General features: G+C 58.1%; 2 protein-coding genes across 6 annotated transcripts in view; one reads left to right on the top strand and one right to left on the bottom strand.

Moving 5' to 3' along the window:
• Positions 1-13,396, top strand: part of PIK3CD (phosphatidylinositol-4,5-bisphosphate 3-kinase catalytic subunit delta) — a 72,621-nt gene extending 59,225 nt beyond the window's left edge. The window contains exons 4-24 of one of the 3 annotated variants that reach the window (XM_032300313.1): positions 1,906-2,134; positions 2,213-2,442; positions 2,812-2,991; positions 3,328-3,477; positions 3,909-3,998; positions 5,059-5,280; positions 5,948-6,044; positions 6,139-6,269; positions 6,613-6,663; positions 6,741-6,908; positions 7,283-7,404; positions 7,590-7,733; positions 7,912-8,011; positions 8,125-8,303; positions 8,392-8,504; positions 8,675-8,753; positions 9,500-9,667; positions 10,342-10,465; positions 10,657-10,802; positions 11,181-11,313; positions 12,510-13,396. In XM_032300313.1, the coding sequence (XP_032156204.1) occupies positions 1,906-2,134; positions 2,213-2,442; positions 2,812-2,991; positions 3,328-3,477; positions 3,909-3,998; positions 5,059-5,280; positions 5,948-6,044; positions 6,139-6,269; positions 6,613-6,663; positions 6,741-6,908; positions 7,283-7,404; positions 7,590-7,733; positions 7,912-8,011; positions 8,125-8,303; positions 8,392-8,504; positions 8,675-8,753; positions 9,500-9,667; positions 10,342-10,465; positions 10,657-10,802; positions 11,181-11,313; positions 12,510-12,647 (2,994 nt within the window). In that variant the 3' untranslated portion in view covers positions 12,648-13,396. The remainder of the gene's footprint in view (positions 1-1,905; positions 2,135-2,212; positions 2,443-2,811; positions 2,992-3,327; positions 3,478-3,908; positions 3,999-5,058; positions 5,281-5,947; positions 6,045-6,138; positions 6,270-6,612; positions 6,664-6,740; positions 6,909-7,282; positions 7,405-7,589; positions 7,734-7,911; positions 8,012-8,124; positions 8,304-8,391; positions 8,505-8,674; positions 8,754-9,499; positions 9,668-10,341; positions 10,466-10,656; positions 10,803-11,180; positions 11,314-12,509) is intronic. The other 2 variants (XM_032300315.1, XM_032300316.1) reach the window with 2 other exon arrangements.
• Positions 13,397-14,565: 1,169 nt separating this feature from the next.
• CLSTN1 (calsyntenin 1) overlaps positions 14,566-22,454 on the bottom strand; it is a 108,666-nt gene continuing 100,777 nt past the window's right edge. For all 3 annotated transcript variants that reach the window (XM_032300318.1, XM_032300319.1, XM_032300317.1), the window contains 8 exons: positions 21,358-21,515; positions 20,950-21,098; positions 20,428-20,654; positions 19,504-19,674; positions 18,935-19,080; positions 17,275-17,410; positions 16,723-16,907; positions 14,566-16,218 (listed from right to left, as the gene is read on the bottom strand). In XM_032300318.1, coding sequence (XP_032156209.1) covers positions 16,021-16,218; positions 16,723-16,907; positions 17,275-17,410; positions 18,935-19,080; positions 19,504-19,674; positions 20,428-20,654; positions 20,950-21,098; positions 21,358-21,515 — 1,370 coding nt within the window. In that variant the 3' untranslated portion in view covers positions 14,566-16,020. The remainder of the gene's footprint in view (positions 16,219-16,722; positions 16,908-17,274; positions 17,411-18,934; positions 19,081-19,503; positions 19,675-20,427; positions 20,655-20,949; positions 21,099-21,357; positions 21,516-22,454) is intronic.

Below are 22,454 nucleotides of genomic sequence, written 5' to 3' on the forward strand. Positions count from 1 at the left end.
GCTTTTGTTGCCCAAGCTGGCGTGGAATGGTGCCGTCTCGGCTCACTGCAGCCTTCACCTTCTGGGATCAATAGATCCTCCTGCCTCAGCCTCCCGAGTAGCTGGGATTTTGCCACTCCACGTAGCACCACCACGCCCAGCTAATTTTTTGTGTTTTTAGTAGAAACATGGTTTCACCATGTTGGCCAAGCTGGTCTCAAACTCCTGATGTCAGGTGATCTCCCCCGACTCTGCCTCCCAAAGTGCTGGGATTACAGGCGTGAGTCACCGTGCCCAGCCGGGTTTTTTTTTTTTTCTCTTTAATGGAAATGGGCTTGACTCACACCTGCTGCTCTGTATCTTGGAGTTCTCCCCTTGCAACACTGGGACCTTTCCTCCTTCCCTGTCTTCTCTGTGACTCAGTGGTGAGCACCTTTCAACTGCTTGTTGCTATGGGAGGTCTAGAGGCCCATCACCCCAGGGCACACACTCCATGGAGAGTTCTGTTTGGGCCCCCTTGCTGTGTTAAATATTTCTGAGTTTGTTGTCAACATTTAAAAATCAGGGTTGGGCCGGGCGCGGTGGCTCAAGCCTGTAATCCCAGCACTTTGGGAGGCCGAGGCGGGTGGATCACGAGGTCAACAGATCGAGACCATCCTGGTCAACATGGTGAAACCCCGTCTCTACTAAAAATACAAAAAATTAGCTGGGCATGGTGGCGCGTGTCTGAAATCCCAGCTGCTGGGGAGGCTGAGGCAGGAGAATTGCTTGAACCCAGGAGGCGGAGGTTGCAGTGAGCCGAGATTGCGCCATTGCACTCCAGTGTGGGTAACAAGAGCAAAACTCTGTCTCAAAAATAAATAAATAAATAAATAAAAATCAGGGTTGCTGGGCACAGTGGCTCACGCCTGTAATCCCAGCACTTTGGGAGGCCGAGGTGGGCAGATCACCTGAGGTTGGGAGTTTGAGACCCGCCTGACCAACATGGAGAAACCCTCTCCCTCTCTCTCTCTTTTTTTTTTTTTTTAAAGACAGAGAAAGCCTGTCTCTACTAAAAATACAAAATTAGCCAGGCACGGTGGCACATTCCTGTAATCCCAGCTACTCACTGGGAGGCTTAGGCAGGAGAATCACTTGAACCCGGGAGGTGGACGTTGCAGTGAGCCGAGATGGTGCCATTGCACTCCAGCCTGGGCAACAAGAGCCAAACTCTGCCTCAAAAAAGAAAAAAAAAAACCAGGGTGTGCTGGGCTTATGCCTATAATCCCAGCATTTTGGGAGGCCAAGGCAGGCACATCACCTGAGGTCAGGAATTCAAGATCATCCTGGCCAACATGGCGAAACTGCAGCTCTACTTGGAAAAAAAAAAAATTAGCTGGATCCGAGTCACGGCACCAAATAAATAAATGAAAATTTAAAAACATAAGTGGGCATAGTGGTGCACGCCTGTAATCCCAGCTACTCAGGAGGCTGAGGCAAGAGAATGAATCACTTGAACCTGGGAGGTGGAGGTTGCAGTGAGCTGAGATTGCACCACTGCACTCCAGCCTAGGCGACAGAGTGGGACTCCATCTAAAAAATAAAATAAGTAGTTAAAGAACCCCAGGACAGTTAGCTGTCATGGCCGCGCGTCTCTGGAGTGACCTAGGGTGGTCCTGTGCTCTGGAGGGGAGCCTGTAGGACATGGAGCCAGCTCCAGATCTCAGCACCTCCCAGGTTCCCCCACAGAAGGGCAGCTGCGGAGAAGCCTGTCCACCCATGGTCAGTGCCCAGGGAGCTGCAGAGAGTGCAGATCATGGGATCTGCCTCTGCCCTCTGGGAGGTTCGGACCCCCCAGGCTGGAGGCCAGCCCTCCACCTGCCCTCCGCCTCCCACCTCCCAGGGGCTGCCTTGGGTGGAGGGGCTGACTGGTGACTGTTCCCCCAGCTGCTATGGCACCGCGCCCAGTACGAGCCGCTCTTCCACATGCTCAACGGCCCCGAGGCCTACGTGTTCACCTGCATCAACCAGACGGCGGAGCAGCAGGAGCTGGAGGACGAGCAGCGGCGGCTGTGCGATGTGCAGCCCTTCCTGCCCGTCCTGCGCCTGGTGGCCCGCGAGGGCGACCGCGTGAAGAAGCTCATCAACTCGCAGATCAGCCTCCTCATCGGCAAAGGTAGCCCTGCTGGGTGAGCTGCATGGCTGGGCTGGCCTGCCCTGTCTGTCTGCTGACCCAGCACCCTCCGCCTCGCAGGCCTCCATGAGTTTGACTCCTTGTGCGACCCAGAAGTGAACGACTTTCGCACCAAGATGTGCCAGTTCTGCGAGGAGGCGGCTGCGTGCCGGCAGCAGCTGGGCTGGGAGGCCTGGCTGCAGTACAGCTTCCCGCTGCAGCTGGAGCCCTCGGCTCGAACCTGGGGGCCCGGCACCCTGCGGCTCCCCAACCGGGCGCTCCTGGTCAATGTCAAGTTTGAGGGCAGCGAGGTGAGCCCGTGTGTGGCCTGCGGCATCTGGGCTGCTCTGTCCATGGGGAGCGCTTCCTCCGAGAAACTCCTCAGTCATCCACAAGCCCCCCCAGTGGCATCAGATGGTGTTTGTCAGGTGTCTGTGCATGTGTGGGTCTCAGCTGAACGTCCCCCGAGGCAAGCTCAATGTGGCATGATGACCAAGTGGTGTGGGGCGTTGGGCGTTGGTCTGTTCATTCGTTGAACAAATATTTCCTGGTGTCAGCCGTAGGCTTTCGTCCATGAACTCCCCAGACCCTGTCCTTGGGGGCAAATAGGCATCCTGACCCTGCGCCCCAGAACCCGTGGGGCCTCAAGGGCAGAGGACTGACCTCCCTCCTCCCTGCAGGAGAGCTTCACCTTCCAGGTGTCCACCAAGGACGTGCCGCTGGCGCTGATGGCCTGTGCCCTGCGGAAGAAGGCCACGGTGTTCCGGCAGCCGCTGGTGGAGCAGCCAGAAGACTACACGCTGCAGGTGAACGGCAGGCATGAGTACCTGTACGGCAGCTACCCGCTCTGCCAGTTCCAGGTGAGGCCAGTGAGGCCGTCTGTGCCCTGGGCTCCCGCTGCTCCGGATGGGGCCTGGGTGGGAGACGGGGAGCTGACCTTTGGGTGCATCTGGAGCCTGCTGAGCCAGGCCTCTGGGTCACTGCCAGAGCATCCCCTTGTAGGGCTACCCTCTCTGAGAGCACAAGGAGGGGCTCTATGTTCAGGAGGTGGAGGCAGGGCAGGAAACACCAGCAGGAAGCCTCCCCTCCCGAAAGGCCTGGGACAGGCAGGGGGCACCTTGGGGGTCCTGGGAACCCTGGGGTCCAGGGAGTGGTTGGACTGCCCCACCAGCAGCTCACCCTGCATCCCATCTCAGTACATCTGCAGCTGCCTGCACAGTGGGCTGACCCCTCACCTGACCATGGTTCACTTCTCCTCCATCCTCGCCATGCGCGATGAGCAGAGCAACCCCGCCCCCCAGGTCCAGAAGCCTCGCGCCAAGCCACCTCCCATTCCTGCGAAGAAGGTGAGATGGTGCCTCCTGCCTCCCCACCCAGCCACCCCTTCTTCCCGCCTGGCGTCCGACTCCAGGCGCCTCACTGGCCATGGGTCCAGGGGTACTTAGTATGGAGAGTTGGAGCTTTGGGCTGGGGAAGCCAGCACAGCTGACTGGTGTCCTGGGCTGGGGGCCTCTGGGGCTGCAGGGGTTGGGGGGCAGCCTGCATCCTGGCTCACTGCTGCCCTTCTCCTCTGCAGAACTCAGGGGTGTCAGGGCCCCCTGGGGAACGTGCATGGCAGGCTTTCTGGTAAAGGATAGCATTGTGGATAGGGCCCCAAGACTGGCCGCAAACCTGTGACCCTCTCACCCCGCCCCTGGGTGGTCACGGGCCTCGCCATGGGCCAGGGAGACAAGCCGTGCTTTGAGCTGAATTAACAGCCCTGCTTCCTGGCCCCCAGCCCTCCTCTGTGTCCCTGTGGTCCCTGGACCAGCCGTTCTGCATCGAGCTCATCCAGGGCAGCAAAGTGAACGCCGACGAGCGGATGAAGGTGGGGCTCCTGGGATAGGTGGGGGAGCCACTGTGTTTTTGCACAAACAAGGTGGCTGCATCCTGGAGGGGCAGCAGAGGAAGGGGGGCATCACATGAAAGCCACCTGACCACATTACCCAGCAGCCCTGCCTGGGGTTCCGTGCGCTGCTTGAAAACAGGAAGTGGGGAGGGGGCGGGCGAGCGGCCCTGGAGGCCGATGCGATTCGTAGAAACTTAACTCGGGGCCGAGCAGTGTTCTGGGTATTTGGCTTCGGTGGAGGTTGTGGGGCCAGGTTCAGCCTAGGGATCGAGACCGCAGAGCTGGGGGAGGGGCCGGGCATGGCAGAGGGGCTGGGTCCAGCTGGGCTGGGGGCCTCCGCGCTCCCAGGAGGCACCAGGGCGGTATCTGCAGCCTGTGAGGGTTGCACTGTCTCAACCCTGGGGGCTGAGCCCACCTCGCTGCTTCACACTTCCATACACTCCCTCACAACAGCCTGCAGGCGTGGGTGTCATCTTCCTATGGGCGGGACATGATACCTGAGTCCTCAGGGGCTGGCTCTCCTGCCTGGAGCATGTTTCGCTGGGGAAGTTGTATAAGCAGGGCAGGTCTGGGTTCTCCTGGCAGGAATGAGAGGAATTGGATCAGAGGGGCTTCCAGGGTGGCATCAGGTGGGACTGGAGGGGGCCGGACATCAGGTGGCAGGAAAAGTCCGTCCCCACCCACATGGGCTCATGGGAATCTGAGAAGTACAGGGAGCCCTAGCATGTTAGAGCAAGGGTCCCTGGAGTTCCTGATCCCTGATGGGGAAACTGAGGCCCAGAGTGGGGAATGGACATGCCCTGAGGTCCCCAGAGTTGGGGGAGCTGGGACGGGTGCCCATGCACAGCCCGTGGTACCGTCTCTCACCTCAGGGCCACTCATGCCACTCAGGCCTTCCCCGTGCTGTGCCACCTCCTCCGCATGGGACATAGAGTTCAGACCCACCTGAGGACATTTAAGGGAGAGTCATACCTCCTTAAGGGGAGAGGAGGGGGCTGCGCCTCTGCCTCCTCACCCCTCGTCCTGGCACCTTCCACAGCTGGTGGTGCAGGCCGGGCTTTTCCACGGTAATGAGATGCTGTGCAAGACGGTGTCCAGCTCGGAGGTGAGCGTGTGCTCGGAGCCCGTGTGGAAGCAGCGGCTGGAGTTTGACATCAGCATCAGCGACCTGCCCCGCATGGCCCGTCTCTGCTTTGCGCTATATGCCGTGATTGAGAAAGCCAAGAAGGCTCGCTCCACCAAGAAGAAGTCCAAGAAGGCGGTGGGTCCCAGGGCCGGCCTGGAGGGGTGCAAGCCCTGGAGAGCCAGGCAGCCCCTCGCTGGGCACTCGCCGCCGTCCTCCCGGCAAGCACTCAGCCAGGGGATGAGGGTCCTGGGATTGCTGGTGGGCCCCGGCCTCTTCACCCACCCCAGTCTGGCCACCAGCCTTGCTCCAGGGACCCGCCTGGGCTCCTGGGCTCCTGGGCATGCTGCCTCGGAATATCTGGCCTGGGCTGTGGTCCTGGGGGAAGGGAACCTGCAGGTAGTGCCCTGGGATGAAAGGACAAACACAGTGTCATACCTGAAGCAGAAAAGTCTGAGTCAGCGGCTGGCTGGGAGGGCTCCGTGGCTGGGCGCTGAGTCACGGTCCCAGGATGTGACTCCCCTCAGAGCTGACTCACTCCAAGCTGAGCTGGGCCTATTTGGGGATTTCTCAAGAAGCCAGGAGTAGGGGTGAGGGTGAGAACAGGAGGGAGCAGCAGGTGGAGCCCCCAGTGGAAAGAGGAAGAAGCAGCTCCTCTCCTTCCCCAAGTAGGGTCTGCCAGGGGTCTGGTTGGGAGACCTTAGCTGGGCTGTGGGTCTTCTCAGTGGGGTCCCTGGGGGAGGGCAGGGAAGCTGGGTCTGGAGGCCCCTGAGTGGCTGTCCTCATCTGCCCTGTCCTCCTGCAGGACTGCCCCATTGCCTGGGCCAACCTCATGCTATTTGACTACAAGGACCAGCTTAAGACTGGGGAACGCTGCCTCCACATGTGGCCCTCTGTCCCAGGTCCGCCCAGGCCCGGGAGGGAGAGGCTTTTGGGAGTGTGAGGGTCCCAGAGACGCTGTCTCCCCTCTACAACTTCATCTGCCCCTGTGTTCAGACGAGAAGGGGGAGCTGCTGAACCCCACTGGCACAGTGCGCAGTAACCCCAACACAGACAGTGCCGCCGCCCTGCTCATCTGCCTGCCTGAGGTGGCCCCGTACCCCGTGTACTACCCGCCCCTGGAGAAGGTCAGTGGGGCCCCACCATGTGAGGCTGAGGGGCTGACGCAGAGCCCTCCTCGCCCTGCTCCTGGAGCTTTTCAGCTTTTCAGGCATAATTTGGGCCGTTCCAGGGGCCATTTTACCTGTGGGGACGATGCACAGTGTCTAATGACATTTTCGGTTGTCACAGCTGCTAGGAGGGAGGGATGCTCTTGGCATCTGGTGGATGGAGGCCAGAGCTGCTGTGGCTGTCCCTCCATGCCTGGGACAGCGCCCCCTCGAGGATGATCGGGGTGGAGACGCCCTGCCTGGGAATCCTGCCTGGGCTGGTCCAGACCCCGAGATTGCTAAGGGTAGTTGTTTGTTGCAGATCTTGGAGCTGGGGCGGCACAGCGAGTGCGTTCGTGTCACGGAGGAGGAGGTGAGTGGGGTGGGGGTGTGGGGTGGGAGCATGGAGTCAGCAGAGCCGGAGCCCTCACCCCTGCGCACACCCCTCAGCAGCTGCAGCTGCGGGAAATCCTGGAGCGGCGGGGGTGTGGGGAGCTGTATGAGCACGAGAAGGACCTGCTGTGGAAGCTGCGGCATGAAGTCCAGGAGCACTTCCCGGAGGCGCTAGCCCGGCTGCTGCTGGTCACCAAGTGGAACAAGCATGAAGATGTGGCCCAGGTGGGTGGGGAAGGGCACCTGGGGGTGGAGCTGGGGGCAGACCACAGTCTCTGGCCACCCACCACCCTGACCCCGACCAACCCCCACCCTGACCCAGACCGCCCACCAGCCTGACCCCGGCCCGCCCACCAGCCTGACCCCGGCCCGCCCACCAGCCTGACGCCGGCCCACCCTCACCCTGACCCCGGCCGCCCACCACCCTGACCCCGGCCAGTCCCCACTCTGACCCTGGCCGTCCACCACCCTGACCCTGGTTGCCCACCACCCCGACCCTGGCCACCCACCACCCTGACCCCTGGCCATCCACCACCCTGACTTTGGCTGCCCACCACCCTGACCCCAAGGACCCCAGCCCTGACTTTGGCTCTCCCCAGATGCTGTACCTGCTCTGTTCCTGGCCAGAACTGCCCGTCCTGGGCGCCCTAGAGCTGCTGGACTTCAGCTTCCCTGATTGCCACGTGGGCTCCTTCGCCATCAAGTCCCTGCGGAAACTGACGTGAGTCCCAGCTAGGTGCTCCCCACTGCTCCAGAGGGCAGCTGTGTGTCCTGGCTGCCAGGACGTGGGTGTGGGTGGGCCTGAAACTCCCTGTGGGCCTGCTCCCTCCTGCCTGTCGTCCCTCTGGCTGCTGCCCCCGTCCCAAGTCAGAGAGCTCCAGGCCCCAGCGCCCTCCTTCCCTGCAGGGACGACGAGCTGTTCCAGTACCTGCTGCAGCTGGTGCAGGTGCTCAAGTACGAGTCCTACCTGGACTGTGAGCTGACCAAATTCCTGCTGGACCGGGCCCTGGCCAACCGCAAGATCGGCCACTTCCTTTTCTGGCACCTCCGGTGGGTCGCGGGGACCCACCCCAGCCATTTCTTTGGGAATCCCAGCCCCTGAGTCTCCCTGGAGGGCCGTGGGGGATGTTTCCAGCAGGCCTGTTTGTCCTGGCCAGGCTGGGTCATGCTGGGCAGGAGGGGCTGCGTGGCCCTCCCTGGCAAGGCTCAGCCCTCCCATCCCCTCCAGCTCCGAGATGCACGTGCCCTCGGTGGCCCTGCGCTTTGGCCTCATCCTGGAGGCCTACTGCAGGGGCAGCACCCACCACATGAAGGTGCTGATGAAGCAGGTGAGGCTCGGGGGTCCTGGGGGTGGGCAGGGGCGGCCCTGAGCCTCTGAGAATCCCCAGGGCCAGGTGGAGTCTGGGACCTGCCCACTGCCGCCCTCCCATCTCCCCGCCAGGGGGAAGCGCTGAGCAAGCTGAAGGCCCTGAATGATTTTGTCAAGTTGAGCTCTCAGAAGACCCCCAAGCCCCAGACCAAGGAGCTGATGCACCTGTGCATGCGGCAGGAGGCCTACCTGGAGGCCCTCTCCCACCTGCAGTCCCCTCTCGACCCCAGCACCCTGCTGGCTGAAGTCTGGTAAGCCCAAGCCCCCCCATTAGGGCTCCTCCCACCCCCAGGAGGCCGGCAGAGAAGCCCCAGTGACCGCCCGCTCTCTGGCCCACAGTGTGGAGCAGTGCACCTTCATGGACTCCAAGATGAAGCCGCTGTGGATCATGTATAGCAACGAGGAGGCCGGCAGCAGCGGCAGCGTGGGCATCATCTTTAAGAATGGGGACGGTGAGGCCTGGCCTCCCCACACCCACCTGTACTGCCCGGGGTGTCCTGGGTGATCACAGAGGGGGAGTGGAGAGGACGGAGTCCTGGGACTTAGGGGTGTGGGTGTGGCTGGAAGCAGAGAACCTACCAAAAACTCATGCCGCCTCTTCTCCCGCTGGCCGGTGGCACAGACCTCCGGCAGGACATGCTGACCCTGCAGATGATCCAGCTCATGGACGTCCTGTGGAAGCAGGAGGGGCTGGACCTGAGGTGAGGGCACCCCCGCCCCATTGTCCCTTGGTGCTTGTGCCCGGCCGGAGAGGCTGTGCCTCTGGAGGGGTCCCTGTCAAAGGCGACATGACCATCTCAGCCAGGGAAAGGACTATCCTAGGAAGAGCCGGGGACAGTGGGCAGCAGGGTGAGGGAAGGCCGCTCCTGGGGCTTAACGTGTACCCTGCTCTGTTAATTTCTTTGCCCGGGTGCCCCTGGCTCCCCAGCCCATCTTGGGATGCAGTGGCATCTTCTCCCAAGCCCCCTGGCTGGTTCTCTTCCAAGCCAACGTGAGCTCAGCCTTGGTGATTTCTGCACCTTGGATGCTGGTGCTGGCATCTCCAAGGAGCCAGCATCTCTAACCAGGCTGGAGTGCAGTGTCGTGATCTCAGTTCACTGCGACCTTCCCCTCCCCTGGGTTCAAGCGATTCTTCTGCCTCAGCCTTCCAAGTTGCTGGGACCACAGGCGTACGCCACCATGCCTGGCTAGCTTTTTGTATTTTAGTAGAGACGGGGGTTTCACCATGTTGGCCAGGCTGGCCTCGATCTCCTGATCTCATGATCCTGCCTCGGCCCCCCCCAAAGTGCTGGGATTACAAGCATAAGCCACCAAACCGGGCCTCTCCCCTGCTTTCTAGCAGCATCTTCTGTGGCCTTTTAGGGCACCTTGAATTTCCAGGGCACAACTGGCCTCAGGGATGACCCTTGACCATGGCATCTGCCCGTCCCTCTTCCCACTTGCCTAGGATGACCCCCTATGGCTGCCTCCCCACCGGGGACCGCACCGGCCTCATTGAGGTGGTCCTCCGCTCGGACACCATCGCCAACATCCAACTCAACAAGAGCAACATGGCAGCCACAGCTGCCTTCAACAAGGACGCCCTGCTCAACTGGCTGAAGTCCAAGAACCCGGGGTGGGTTTCAGGCCCAAGGGTAGGCCACTCTCCTTCCCTCTCCTTCCTGTGGAATGGGAGCACCTAGCCTGCCAGAGCAAAGGAGCGGGGAGGAGCCTTGGACCATGGCTGTGGCTACTTGGCTCAGTTGAGGACCAGCCTGTGTCTGGGTTGGGGTGAGATGGGTCTCTGTCCCCTAGGTATCAGTATCTGTTGCTATGCAACACCATCCAAAGCACAGGAACTTAAAAAACAGCCGTTTACAATTGGCTCACGAATGCAGCTTGAGCTGGGCTCAGCAAGTGGCTCTTCTGCTGGTTTCGCAGAATCGGTTGCGCAGCTGCTCTCATCTGGTACCTCCTACTCTCTGGGCAGGAGGGTCTGAGATAACCCGTTTCCTTCCTGGGGTCTTGGCAACAGCTGTTGGCGATACCTCTGCATGTGGCCTTCTCATTTAGCAGCCTCACCTTCCCTGGGTGGCTCTGTGTTGAGGGGTGGGGTTCAAGATCTGCAGGTGTCCTCAGGCCTTGGCTCTGGAGCAGCGTCTGCAAGCGACACCCAGCATTGTGTCCTCCAGGTTCTGTTGGTCAAAGCAGGTCACCGGGCCAGATTCAAGGGGAGTGGGAGTGATAACCCACCTCTTGGTAGGGAGCTGCAGAACGGAGTGGTCATGGTTTTCAATCTTCCCCACCCAGGGAGGCCCTGGATCGAGCCATCGAGGAGTTCACACTCTCCTGTGCTGGCTACTGTGTGGCCACGTACGTGCTGGGCATCGGTGATCGACACAGTGACAACATCATGATCCGAGAGAGTGGGCAGGTACGGGGGTGGTGCTGGCGGTGGCTGCAGGGACCTGGCTTCTGGCCCCAGCCTGCTGGCCCTTCTGCCTGGCACACAGCTCTGCAGCAGGGGTCCCCAAGTCCTGCCGGCTTCCTGTCTCCCTGGATTCTCTCCGCTCTGACACCTTCTCAATCCTCCCCCTCCCCTCCCCTCCCCTCCCCTCCCCTCAGCTGTTCCACATTGATTTTGGCCACTTTCTGGGGAATTTCAAGACCAAGTTTGGAATCAACCGTGAGCGTGTCCCGTTCATCCTCACCTATGACTTTGTCCATGTGATTCAGCAGGGGAAGACTAACAATAGTGAGAAATTTGAAAGGTGAGAGTGCCTAAGTCCCACCAGATGCCCCTTGGTGTGAGGCCCAGGGGAGGGGGCGGAGCTTCCCAGGCAGGGTGCAGGATGGGGCTCAGCTCTCGGCCCCACACCTGGCCCCCCGCCCCAGCTGCCGATGGGTTTGGAACCTGCCCCTGGCTTCCAGCTCCACCTCCAGTGCCCCTTTTGGGCAGCGTGGTCAGGTTTGTGGGTCGTACAGCAGGAGGCTGGCTGGGGCGTGGAACTGGGGGCCTTGTGTCCATTTCCAGGGCAAGGGCAAGTGCCTTCAGGGAAGGTGCTGGTTGGAGGCAGAGCAGCCGGCCTCTGTCTGGCCTGTAGCTGGGACGTCCTGGAGCCTCACCTCCTCTGCCCCCACCCCTGCAGGTTCCGGGGCTACTGTGAAAGGGCTTACACCATCCTGCGGCGCCACGGGCTTCTCTTCCTCCACCTCTTTGCCCTGATGCGGGCGGCAGGCCTGCCTGAGCTCAGCTGCTCCAAAGACATCCAGTATCTCAAGGTATGTGCTGGGCGGGAGACTGCTGTTGCCAGTGGCCTTCCAAGGCCTGTCCTGGAGCAATGGGAAGCAGCTCGACCCAGGAGGGCCCCGAGTACAACAGGCTCTGAAGGGCACGGAGCTCCAAGTGCCTCATGCCGTCCCAGGACCCAGCAGTGGGCTTGGTGGGCGGTGGAGGGGAAGTGGCTGGAGCAGCTGAGCCACCTGGGCGTGGTCCCACTTAGTGGCCGATGTGTTGCAGCCTCTCCGGGTCAGCCCACTTGTGCTCAGGGGCTGCAGGGGCTCGGGTTCCCTGACGGCTGCATGAGAGCTGGCTCCCTCTGCCTTCTCAAAGGTATTTTTCCAGGCGAGGCATGATGGCTCACACCTATAATCCTAGCACTTTGGGAGGCCAAGGTGGGAGGATCACCTGAGGTCAGGAGTTTGAGACCAGCCTGGCCAACATGGCAAAACCCTGTCTCTACTGAAAATAAAAAAAAAAAATTAGCCAGGCACAGTGGGGCACGCCTGTAATCCCAGCTACTCATGAGGATGAGGCAGAAGAATTGCTTGAACACGAGGCTGAGGCTGCAGTGAGCCTACGTCGCACCTGCACTCCAGCTCAGGTGACAGGGCAAGGCCCCGTCTCAAACAAAAAAAAGAAAAGAAATTAGCCAGGTGTGGTGGTGGGCACCATATCCCAGCTACTCAGGAGGCTGAGGCAGGATAATCACTTCAACCCAGGAGGCAGAGGTTGCATTGAGCCAAGATCGTGCTACTACACTCCAGCCTGGGCGACAGAGCAAAACTGTCTCAAAAATATATGTATTTTTTTCCTTCCTGTGTCCTCTCCGTGTGAGGAGACGGGGTGGGGCAGTGAGGCTGCTGGGGCCACATGTGCTTGCCAGGACATTCCCTGTGGCACCCGATCCCTGCAGAAGGAAGCTGCTCCCATGCTCCTCCCAGAGCCGCTTCTACAGTGGGGGAGGCGAGGTCACCTGGCACCTGGGGGCTCTGGGCCAAGATGTCTTTGGCATCTTCATTTGAGGGTGGGTTGGGGGACTGTCTCAGGGTGGGATGGGAACAGAGAGCTTTTCCCAAGATGCCGGGGGCTGTCTGCTAACCAACCCCTTCACGCTGTGACTGAAATCCCTAGAGGCCTGCATCCCGGAGCAGGATCTGGGCCCCTTAACGTGGATACCGCTGTGATGTGTTTGCAGGACTCCCTGGCACTAGGGAAAACAGAGGAGGAGGCGCTGAAGCACTTTCGAGTGAAGTTTAACGAGGCCCTCCGCGAAAGCTGGAAAACCAAAGTGAACTGGCTGGCCCACAACGTGTCCAAAGACAACAGGCAGTAGGGCTCCTCCCACCTCTGGGCCCCAGAGTAGGCGGCCTTGGGCCGTGGGGACCAGGCACCTTGGTTGTCCTAGATGGGCTGAAGAGCCTGAACTGCACCTCGTGGGAAAGAACCTACACAACTGCCTTTTGTTTACACTGGTTATTTATTTATGACTTGACGTTTTTAAGGAACTAAACAGCCATAAATGGAAAACGCCTCCTTCGCACAGCGGCGGCACTGGGCCCCTGGAGGCTGCACCTTGCTCTCGGCTGAGGACTGTCACTCCAAGTCTTCCAGCTGGTGGATCTGGGCCCAGCAGACTGTCGTCCTCCGGGGGGATCCTTCTTCCCAGGCCTTCCCTCCAGACTGCCTGGGTCCTGGCGGTCACCTGGTGCCTACTGTCCGACAGGACGCCCCGATTCTCCTCGGCTCATGCAACCCACGCTGTGTGTCCTAGATGGAGTTCTGGCAGCTCCCCGAGGTGGCCAGAGTACCCTCTAGATTCAGGGAGGCTTGCTCTCCGCTTTTCAAGTGGGTCTTGGGTACGAGAATTCCCTCACCTCTCTACTGTAAAGCAATTTTGTTTGCAGGTAAGAAAATAATAGACAACTCACCAAACCTCTATGGCTGGGGAACTCGGGCCCGGCCCTATAAAGCAGAATATATGCTGGTCCTCAGGGCATGTGAAAGAGATCTGGGCCTCGTGTAGCTCACCCTGGTCATGCGTGAAGGCAAAAGCAGGTCAGAGGCAAACACTCTGCCATTCTCAATTTTTTTTTTTTTTGAGACGAGTCTTGCTCTGTCCCCAAGGCTGGAGTGCAGTGGTATTACCTCGGCTCTCTGCAGGCTCCACCTCCTGGGTTCAAAGGATTCTGCCTCAGCCTCCTGGGTAGCTGGGATCACAGGTGTGCACCACCATGCCTAGCCAGTTTTTGTGTTCTTAGAGACAGGGTTTCACCTGACCTCAGGTGATCCACCTGCCTCAGCCTCCCAAAGTGCTAGGATTATAGGGGTGAACTGCCACACCTGGCTCACTCTGCCTCCTCTGAAAGCAGGTTTTAACAAAAGGATAAGGCCAGATCTCTTCTAGAACCACCACCTTTGGGAACCTGCTGTGAGCGTGCTCAGGTAGCAGACGTGTGAGCACGAGGGGCATGCTGGGTTCTGTTTTTCTGACTATACTTAGTTTGAAATGGTACAGGCTTCCTTAAGCCTCCAACCAAAGGCCTGGAATTGAGCAGCTTTAGAAATGCAGGTTCCAGGGCCTCTCCCAGCCTGCAGAAGCCAACTCTGCAGAGCGGGGTAGGACTGTGGGCTTGTAGCAGCTCACAGGTGATTCTAATGTATCAGCTGTGAACTCAGGCCCTGCCCGGTGATGCTGTTGATCTCTCAAAGGTCTTCCAAAACTCAACAGAGCCAGAAGTAGCCGCCCACTCAGCGGCTCTGGTGCCAGCTCTGTTTGATCCACCAGGGGTCCGCCAGCAGTCAGTGCCACCCGTGGGGCACCTCCCCAACCACACGCCTGTTCCTGGCAAGTGCTGAAACTCACCAGACCGTCTGCCTGTTCTGAGATGGGGAAAGCCGAGCGTGCGTGCATGTGTTGTTATTTATTTCAGTGCGCCTGTGCGCGGGCGTGGGAGCATACTTTGCACAGCCGCAGCGTTTCTGGTTTGGGTGTACAGTCTTGTGTGCCTGGTGAGAAGAGTATTTTCTATTTTTTTAAATCATTTCATGTTTCTGTGTGGGGAGGGTGAGTTCAGTATCACTGATGTGGGTTGAGACCAGCACTCTGTGAAACCTTGAAATGAGAAGTAAAGGCAGATGAAAAGAGAGAAAAAAGCCTTTTTATGTATGTTCTTTTATGTTCTCGGCTCAAAAAGAAACAAGGGAGTGCAGGATTAAAATGGAAACAGGAGAGAAGACGAGCCTCACTCCGACTGGAGTCAGAACCAGAACTTTATTGTAGCGGATACACTTTCTGACCTATCATCAATATACACATCTGCAGAGGGAAACCACGGCGGCGACATACAGCATGAGGACATCCCCTGGGCGTGAGCGTCCGCTGTCAAACAGAGCAGCTACAGGGACGGGACATGGAGGATGGCCACAGGCCACACACAACACAGCGCAGCCGGCAGTGTCCTCAGAACGAGTGGTCAGGGTCACAGAACAGTATTCAAAATGATTGCCCACCCGTTTTAGAAATCTAAAATTTTACATGTCACTAAGAGCAAAGTGCCTTTAGACCATGACTGTTTTCTCTCCTTTTGCCCTACCACTGCCAAGCAAAGCAGCAGGGCTCCTAGGGGAGACAGACTTCACCCCGCTGCTGGCAGGAGGCATCCCACGGGGCTCTGGGGAGGAGAGAGGAGAGAACAGGCTGTTTTGGAAAATTCTAGCACTTTGCCTTCAGGCCACGGGTCCCTACTGGATGTTCTGAGACTTCTGCCGTCTCTGAAGGGAGTGGCCGGCGGCCTGCAGGACGCCTGTCAGTTTCTGTAGTCTATGCCCCTTTCACCAGCAGGGAAACATACACCTAGGCATAAACCACAAGGCTGTGCACGGTGAGTCCAGGCTGCTGCACAGGGAGCTGCTGTCGGAGGAGTGTGGAAAAGGGGCCGGGGACCCTGCACCCGCACACCCACACCAAGTTAGGAGCAGGCAGAATCCCAAAGGCAAGGCCCAGCTACTTGTAGCTACCAAAGAACGGTCCCTGATCCGGTCTCCTGAGCAGCACACGTCAAGGCCTGTGGCCCTGACTCCCAGCCACACTGGGGAGGGAGGGTGCCTTCTGGCGGGAAGAGCCCATGCTCAGAGCTCTGAACATCATTCACTTTACATTCCAGTCCTGGGTTACACTAGCACAAAGGACACAGGAATCCGATTTATTTACAAAATATTAAAAAGTCAGTTAATCATCTACACAGTAGCCCCATCCTGCCATTATTTATACATGCACTAGTTTGGAAAAAATAAAAACTTTTTTAAAAAAAGAAAAAAATGATTACCGGGTGGGAGTGAGCATTTTTTACCCTTTGTCAACGAGTCCAGCTGGCATGGCTTTTCTGGAGCGCGAGGGCCGGGTCCTCTCCCCGGTGGGGGAGACTCCAGACACAAAGGCGGGGCCCGAGGCGCTGAGCGGCCCCTGCACGAGCCGGATGGCAGCCAGAGAGGACTCGTCAGCTCCTCATGGGACTGAAGAGAGCGACCAGGCAGAGGGCGGGGGGAGCCTAGGGTCCTACACACCAAGCACGGCGACAATCGCGGCGGGAAGGGGTCTGCACACCTACTGGCCGAAATGACTTTGTACACCATGGACCCTTGGGAATGGGAGAACGGATGACAGCAGAGTCTTCGGAAGCAGAAACAAATGTGGCCAGGGACGCGGGTCAGTAGCTGAGGGTGGAGTCGTCCCACTCCAGCTGCTGCTGCCGGTTCACGTTCTGGGGGTCACCCTGCTCCCCCTCCTCCTCCTCGCTGCTCTCCGACTCTGCACTGGTGATGTCATCTTCTTCCTCGCCGTCCTCGCTCTCCTCTTCCTCCTCCTCCTCCTCTTCCTCCTCACTGCTGTGCTGGTCCTCGTATGTCTGGCAAAGAGAAGTGACGGCCCCATGAGTCCGGCCTGGCCCACAGCCCTGTCACTCTCCCATTTTGACAGCCAGAGGAAGGAGAGCTCGCCCCAACGTCTCCCTCCCCAGCGACAGGGCAGCCAGGATGGCACTGGAAGTTATCCTATTCAAAGCGAAGGGAAAACAAAGCACCAATCAGCAACCACGGAGTTGCCCACATACAAAGCAGCTGGGGACAGCACCTCAGGTGCCCCACCAGAGAACTCGCAGAAGTACCAGGACCCAAGAGCGCCAAGCCCTGGCACAGCTCATCTCCACACTCTCTAAGCAGGATGGCCTTGAATAAGGCCTCTCTGAGCCTCAGTTTACCCATCTGGGAAATGAAGACACCTAACGCCCAGGCTTGCTGTGCGGATGACACGATGGAAAGTGTGTGAACACGACGGAGCCATGCCGCGCTGGCTTCTCTGAAGCCCCGGCCTGCGGAGCCTCTCAGTCCTGGGGCCGCCTGCCCGCTCCTACCTCCATGGGGTTGACGGTGATGGTCAGGGCAGAGTCGTCCCAGTCCATCTCGTTCTCCTTCCCGGTGTCCTGGTCCCGCATGGTCCGCTGGTGTGCAGCCCGGATCCGAAAGACCCCCAGGATGATCATGAACACCAGGAAGCTGACACACACCACAATCACCACGGTTGCTGTGCTGGGGACAACTGCGGGAGAATTGGGGTGTGTGAGTGAGGCTGCTCAGCCAGAGGGCCACCGTGCCCTTAACCTCCTTGGCTGTGCCTGGACCTCTCCTTGGCCGGACAGCATGCTTCACCTGAACCCACAGATCAGGAGGAAATACCACGAAGAACTCAGCATGGGCCTCCAATCTGGCTGGGCCACATTCTGCTCTGTGACTGTGGTGACATCGTTTGTCCCCTTCAAGGACTTTACTTTCCTTGTGTATGACGGGGAATAACGGACAGGGAATGCCCGGCAGTCGTTCTGAGCAGGAGGCTGTGCTCACGGTGGAGCCAGGGCAGGGTGGACGGCATGGGGCATCTGGGCTCCATCTCCCTCCCCTTGTCCTACCTGCAAACGGGTGGGGGTTGGCCAGGTTGTGGCCTGACAGGTCAACAAAGGAGCGGTGTTCCGGGTGAACGAACTGGGGCTGGGCAGCCATGTGGTTGGCGTGTTCCAAGGGGTTTGCCGTGTGGATTACATTCACCTGCAGCAGACAGAGAGAGGATCGCTGGAGATAGGCTACCTGAGCCTGTCCAAGAGCAGACAGTGGAGTCCTGCAGCTGACATGACCAGTGCCACTCAAGTGTGGCTCCTGGATTGCACCTGGGGACAAACGGAGCTACAGGAAAAGGACAGGAGAAAAAAAAAAACAGTAAGCACTTTAAAACAAACACAAAAGGAAAAGAAAAAAACAAAAACAAACCAAACCAAAAAGAGTAATGTGCACTTAGAAAGTGCTGCAGCAATCTGATACTGCCACAGTTCAGGAAATGCCTCGCTTCCTAATTATCATCACTTGTTGAGGCTGGGTCTTCCTCAGTTGCCCAGGCTGGAGTGCAGTAACTATTCACAGGCATGGTCACGGCTCACTGCAGCCTGGAACTTCTGTGCTGAAGTAATCCTCCCACCTCAGCCTCGAAAGTAGCTGGGACTACAGGCAAGCACCACCACACCTGGCCGCAATTCATTTTTACTGCATTTCATAAAAGAATGTACCCAAAACAAGAGCAGAAAAATAAACCAATGGACCTTCCCCATGGGTCGCTGGGGAAGCACTGGCATAGACCTCTTCCCTCAAACCACAGTCTTATGGAAGATGGCATCAATCACAAATGAAATTCATTTCATTTCAAATCTGTTACGCTCTGGCTCAAACAATACCGGTGTCAGTTCTGCAGCACTGGATTTGGCATTCTGCTCTTGAGTTCATGGCGAGGTGTTCCACTGCTAAGAGTAACTTTGGGTCTGTTTTCTCCAGGCCACAGAGGACCTGGGCGGTGAAGCAGCCGCTGGCTAGGTCTGTGGATGATCTCAAGAGCAGGTCGAGCTGCCCTCTAGCCATTGTGGCCTGTGAGTCACCACCGCCGGCCTTGGCAGCACTGGTCCTGCCCCGTGCGGGTCCCTGCATGAGCCCCCCTCAGCCTGGGCCGAGGACTCAGCTTCATTTGCAGGAGGGCCAGTGACCTGGCACAGATGCAAAGAACCTTTGGTTCCCTGGGTGCTGCTCTTTCTAAAACAGCGTCCTTGGCCGGGAATAGTGGCTCATGCCTGTAATCCCAGCACTTTGGGAGGCAAGGCTGGGCAGTCAAGACCAGCCTGGGCAACACAGTGAGACCTCATCTCTTAAATAAATAAATAAATAAACAGCATCCTCCTGTTTCTCTCATGGGAAATCTCGAGAAGCCAGAGAGGCAGTAACTGCCATTTGCTCTTTGTCACCTCCCTCACCTCCCTGCAAGGTTCCTTAGGCTCCAACTCAGGCTGAGGCAGCCAGGGAAAGGGGGGCACCCCCACCCCACGCCACCCCAAGCACAACCTGTCACTCCAACCAGCCCAGATGTCACCTGCAGCAGGCCCCAGGCTCGAAAGGCGACCCCCAACTAGAATGAGCCGGTATAGCTGCCACCAGGAATGCTCTAAGGGCTGGCGTTTGTGATTACCAGGGCTTCGAGTCACGGCATCAGATACTGCTGCTACTGGCCCCGCTCTACAGGAGCCCTGTACTCACCTCCACCTTAAATTCGTTGCTGATGTAGCGGCCATTCAGCTCTGAGCAGATGAGCTTGAACTTCCGGTCAAGCAAGGACCTGGCATGCCAGTTCCGATAGCGCAGGAGGTGCAAAACCTCCTCGTAGCTGGCCATAGTGTCCACGCCTGCAAGGATGGAAACGGGGAGGATTGCCAGTGGCTTCAGTCAGAAGCGCAGGCAGGGCCACAGCCATCAGCACAGGTAGCTCAATCAGACACCCGGGTCAGCTAGGCCAAGGGGTCACACAAGTTGGCTTTCCAGCCATGGGAATAAATGCTACATGCACGGGGCCATTCTTCCCTCTGGGGGGGAATGTGCCATCCCACATCTCAACCCTTCCCCTTTAGAAGGTAGTGGCTGCATATCTGCTTCCTGTCCAGGAGACGGGAGTGTGTCTGCAGCCAGCAGTGATCCCAGCGAACGCGCTCCCTCTCTCTTCCTCTAAGATAACTCAATATTCTCGGATGGCAGGCGGCCACCAGCCAAGAGCTCTCAAGGTCCCGCCTTGCAGCCTGGCCCACCAGCGTGGCTGCGGTGCGCCCCCTCACCTGTGAAGGTCATGCCCAGCTCCGAGCTGCTCACTTCAATGCCCTTCTGCTGCAGGCGGGCCATGTCTACCTCCAGGCTCTCCTGCTCGTGGTTCAGCTCCTCTCCCTCCACCGTGACCTCACAGGTATCCAGGTCGTGCACAATCTCCTCGGACACCAGTGATTCTTGAACTGCAAAAAAGGTCCGACCAGAAATACCATAGGGGCAGTGGGGCCTAGCATGGCCAGGCACACTCATGCCCTGCCGGCTCACCCCAAACCCACATGGCTCTTGTAAGGACCAACAACAGAGGCAAGCGAGAGGCCCTTTCAAAAATGGCCAGGCGGGGTGGCTCATGCCTGTAATCCCAGCACTTTGGGAGGCCGAAGTGGGTGGATCACCTGAGGTGGGGAGTTCGAGACCAGCATGGCCAACAGGGTGAAGAAACCCCATCTCTACTAAAAATACAAAAATTAGCCAGGCGTGGTGGTACAAGCCTGTAATCCCAGCTACTCGGGAGGCTGAGGCAGAAGAATCGCTTGAACCCGGGAAGCGGAGGTTGCAGTGAGCCAAGATCACGCTACTGCACTCCAGCCTGGGTGACAAGAGTGAGACTCCATCTCAAAAAACAAAAAGGAAATGGAGGCATTTCATGTGTCCTGAGCAAGAATCGTGGGGACACTGTGCCCCCATGGGCTAACCAGCCTGACAGGTGCAACCCAGAGCCTGAGAGCAATCAGGGAAAGATGCAAGGCCCTCCAGGTGGGATTCCAGAGATCACATGAGCTCCAGCTCATGGTCGGATCCCAGCAGCACACCCGAAAAAACGGCAACAAAAACAATGAAACCTCCCAAATCCCACAGAGGCAAAGAGCCCCAGAAGTACATGCGGCAACGGGGTTTCCGGCCCAGGCAAGGGGCCCATGTGCCACAGAGCGCATTACCTGTGGGGTCCTCAGCCCCGTCCCCTTCAGGCTCCACTTCTCTCGTGATGGTGCTGATGATGTGAAGCTCAGGAAAAAGGAACACCCCTTCTGAGCTTTCGAATTCAGAAGCCGCTCGGGCAAAATGGTGGACGCCGCTCAGGCTGATCTTGGGCTCCTCAGGCTGTAAAACCATCACGTAGCCATCTACTGGGGGGACTGACATGCAGGTGGCCTCGTTAAAACACCTGCCAGCAAGAAACAGGGAAGGGTCAGGGCTTTGGGAGCTGATGCTGGAGGCCACCTGTACAAAGGCACATGGCGGGTAGGATCCACAGGCTCCCGCTGACACCTGCAGGGGCCCCTCCAGGAACATGCTTGCCAACATGATGCCTAAGTGTCACTCAGATCTCTCCCCCACACTTTCTGATAACACACGATGGCTCACCTTTCCTTACAGAAGGGAGGTTAGGCTGTCTTAAAAACCTAAATATACACGCGTCATTGAGAGAAACAGACCTACTGTTAAAAATCAGGACATACTTGATTGTGCTGGTGATTTTGAGTCTGCGAATTCCGGGCGTGGGGAACTGCCGAGAGTTCAGGTAGGAGATGTGCTGCATGGTCTTATCCAATGCCCCGATGTCCTCTCCCTCCAAGGTCAACACCAACTGACTGGGGTGTGCTTGGATCTGAAATCACACCAGAGAGAGGAGGTAAATAAGGCAGGAACTGCAGCGGCTGAAGCCACAGAGGCCTCCACAAAGGACCGGCCTGGGGTCAACTTGAATTGCTGATTCGAGAAAGAAAAGCTTGTTAAAGTCCAGCGAAGACAGCTCTTTTACGCAACAGTAATCGTATCAATCACAGATTACTGGCTCATCCCACCAGCCCCCGGGGCTGCAGTCTAAGGGGCCCATGAGTGCTGGGCAGCTGGATGCTCAGTGTTACCTGTACGCCTCTGCTGCTGTCTTCAGGGACCTGCAGGTCAAGCCCCTCCTTGCAGGTATACAGACAGTCGATCACCTTCTTATCTGCGAGTTTCCCAGAACGGAGAGTTAGGCCAGCCAGATTGCCTCGGAAAAACTGGGTCATGTGCAGGTCGCCACCTTTGGGTCAGGGGAGAACAGGAGATCAGGTGTGCAGCCCAGCATCGCCCAGCTCACTTCTCACTCAACGCGGTGTTACCGGTGCTGGCAGCTCGGTGGATGGACATGCAGGTTAGTTCATACCAAGTCCAGTTAGCCTTGCAATCTACATGGAAGCGCAATGAAGAAATTAAACCATTCATGATCATGCACATGGCCTGGGGAAGGGGGGAGTTGGGGGCGCCTCACCTGAAGCCAAGAGGTCCCCTGAGTGTTCCCACACCTCTGGCCACGCCCTAGTAAGGGAGCCTACCCCGTTCTCACCACCAGGGTGCATGGTGACACTTCCTACCGCCACCAGCCTCCAGCCACTGCCTTCTGAGTTGGCTGGGTCCCACATGGCTGTTTTCTCTATCTAGCACGCCCTGGCGAATGAACCCACATGACCCAGGTGGGGAGGACAAAAGGGAGGCTTAAAATCTCCCCTGCGTGGAACGGCCTATTTCAAGGATGCTATGGTGTTGAGTCCCACCCCTACCCTTCCTGCCTCCTACTCCTGAGGATCACTGTGAAGTGCAGATGTTACAAGGAAAACCAAAACCCAGAAAATGGCTCTTTGACACATGACAACAAAGAGCCAGAAACAGGGTTAAACTAAACCTTGTTCTTAAACTGAAGACGGAAAAGAGACCAATTTTCAGCAATGCGTCTCATTCTGGTATGGGAATCAGGCGCTGTGAATCATCACTAGGAACTGAGGTTTCTAAGAAATGTCTATTTGCTGGACATGGTGGCTTGCGCCTGTAATCCCAGCACTTTGGGAGGCCAAGGCGGGTGGATCACCTGAGGTCAGGAGTTTGAGACCAGCCTGGCCAACATGGTAAAACCCTGTCTCTACTAAAAATACAAAAATTAGCTGGGCGTGGTGGCGTGCGCCTGTAGTCCCAGCTACTGGGGAGG

The sequence above is a fragment of the Sapajus apella genome, unplaced genomic scaffold (genome assembly GCF_009761245.1).
Source record: "Sapajus apella isolate SASKATOON/1434 unplaced genomic scaffold, GSC_monkey_1.0 scaffold43, whole genome shotgun sequence".
NCBI lineage: Eukaryota > Metazoa > Chordata > Mammalia > Primates > Cebidae > Sapajus > Sapajus apella.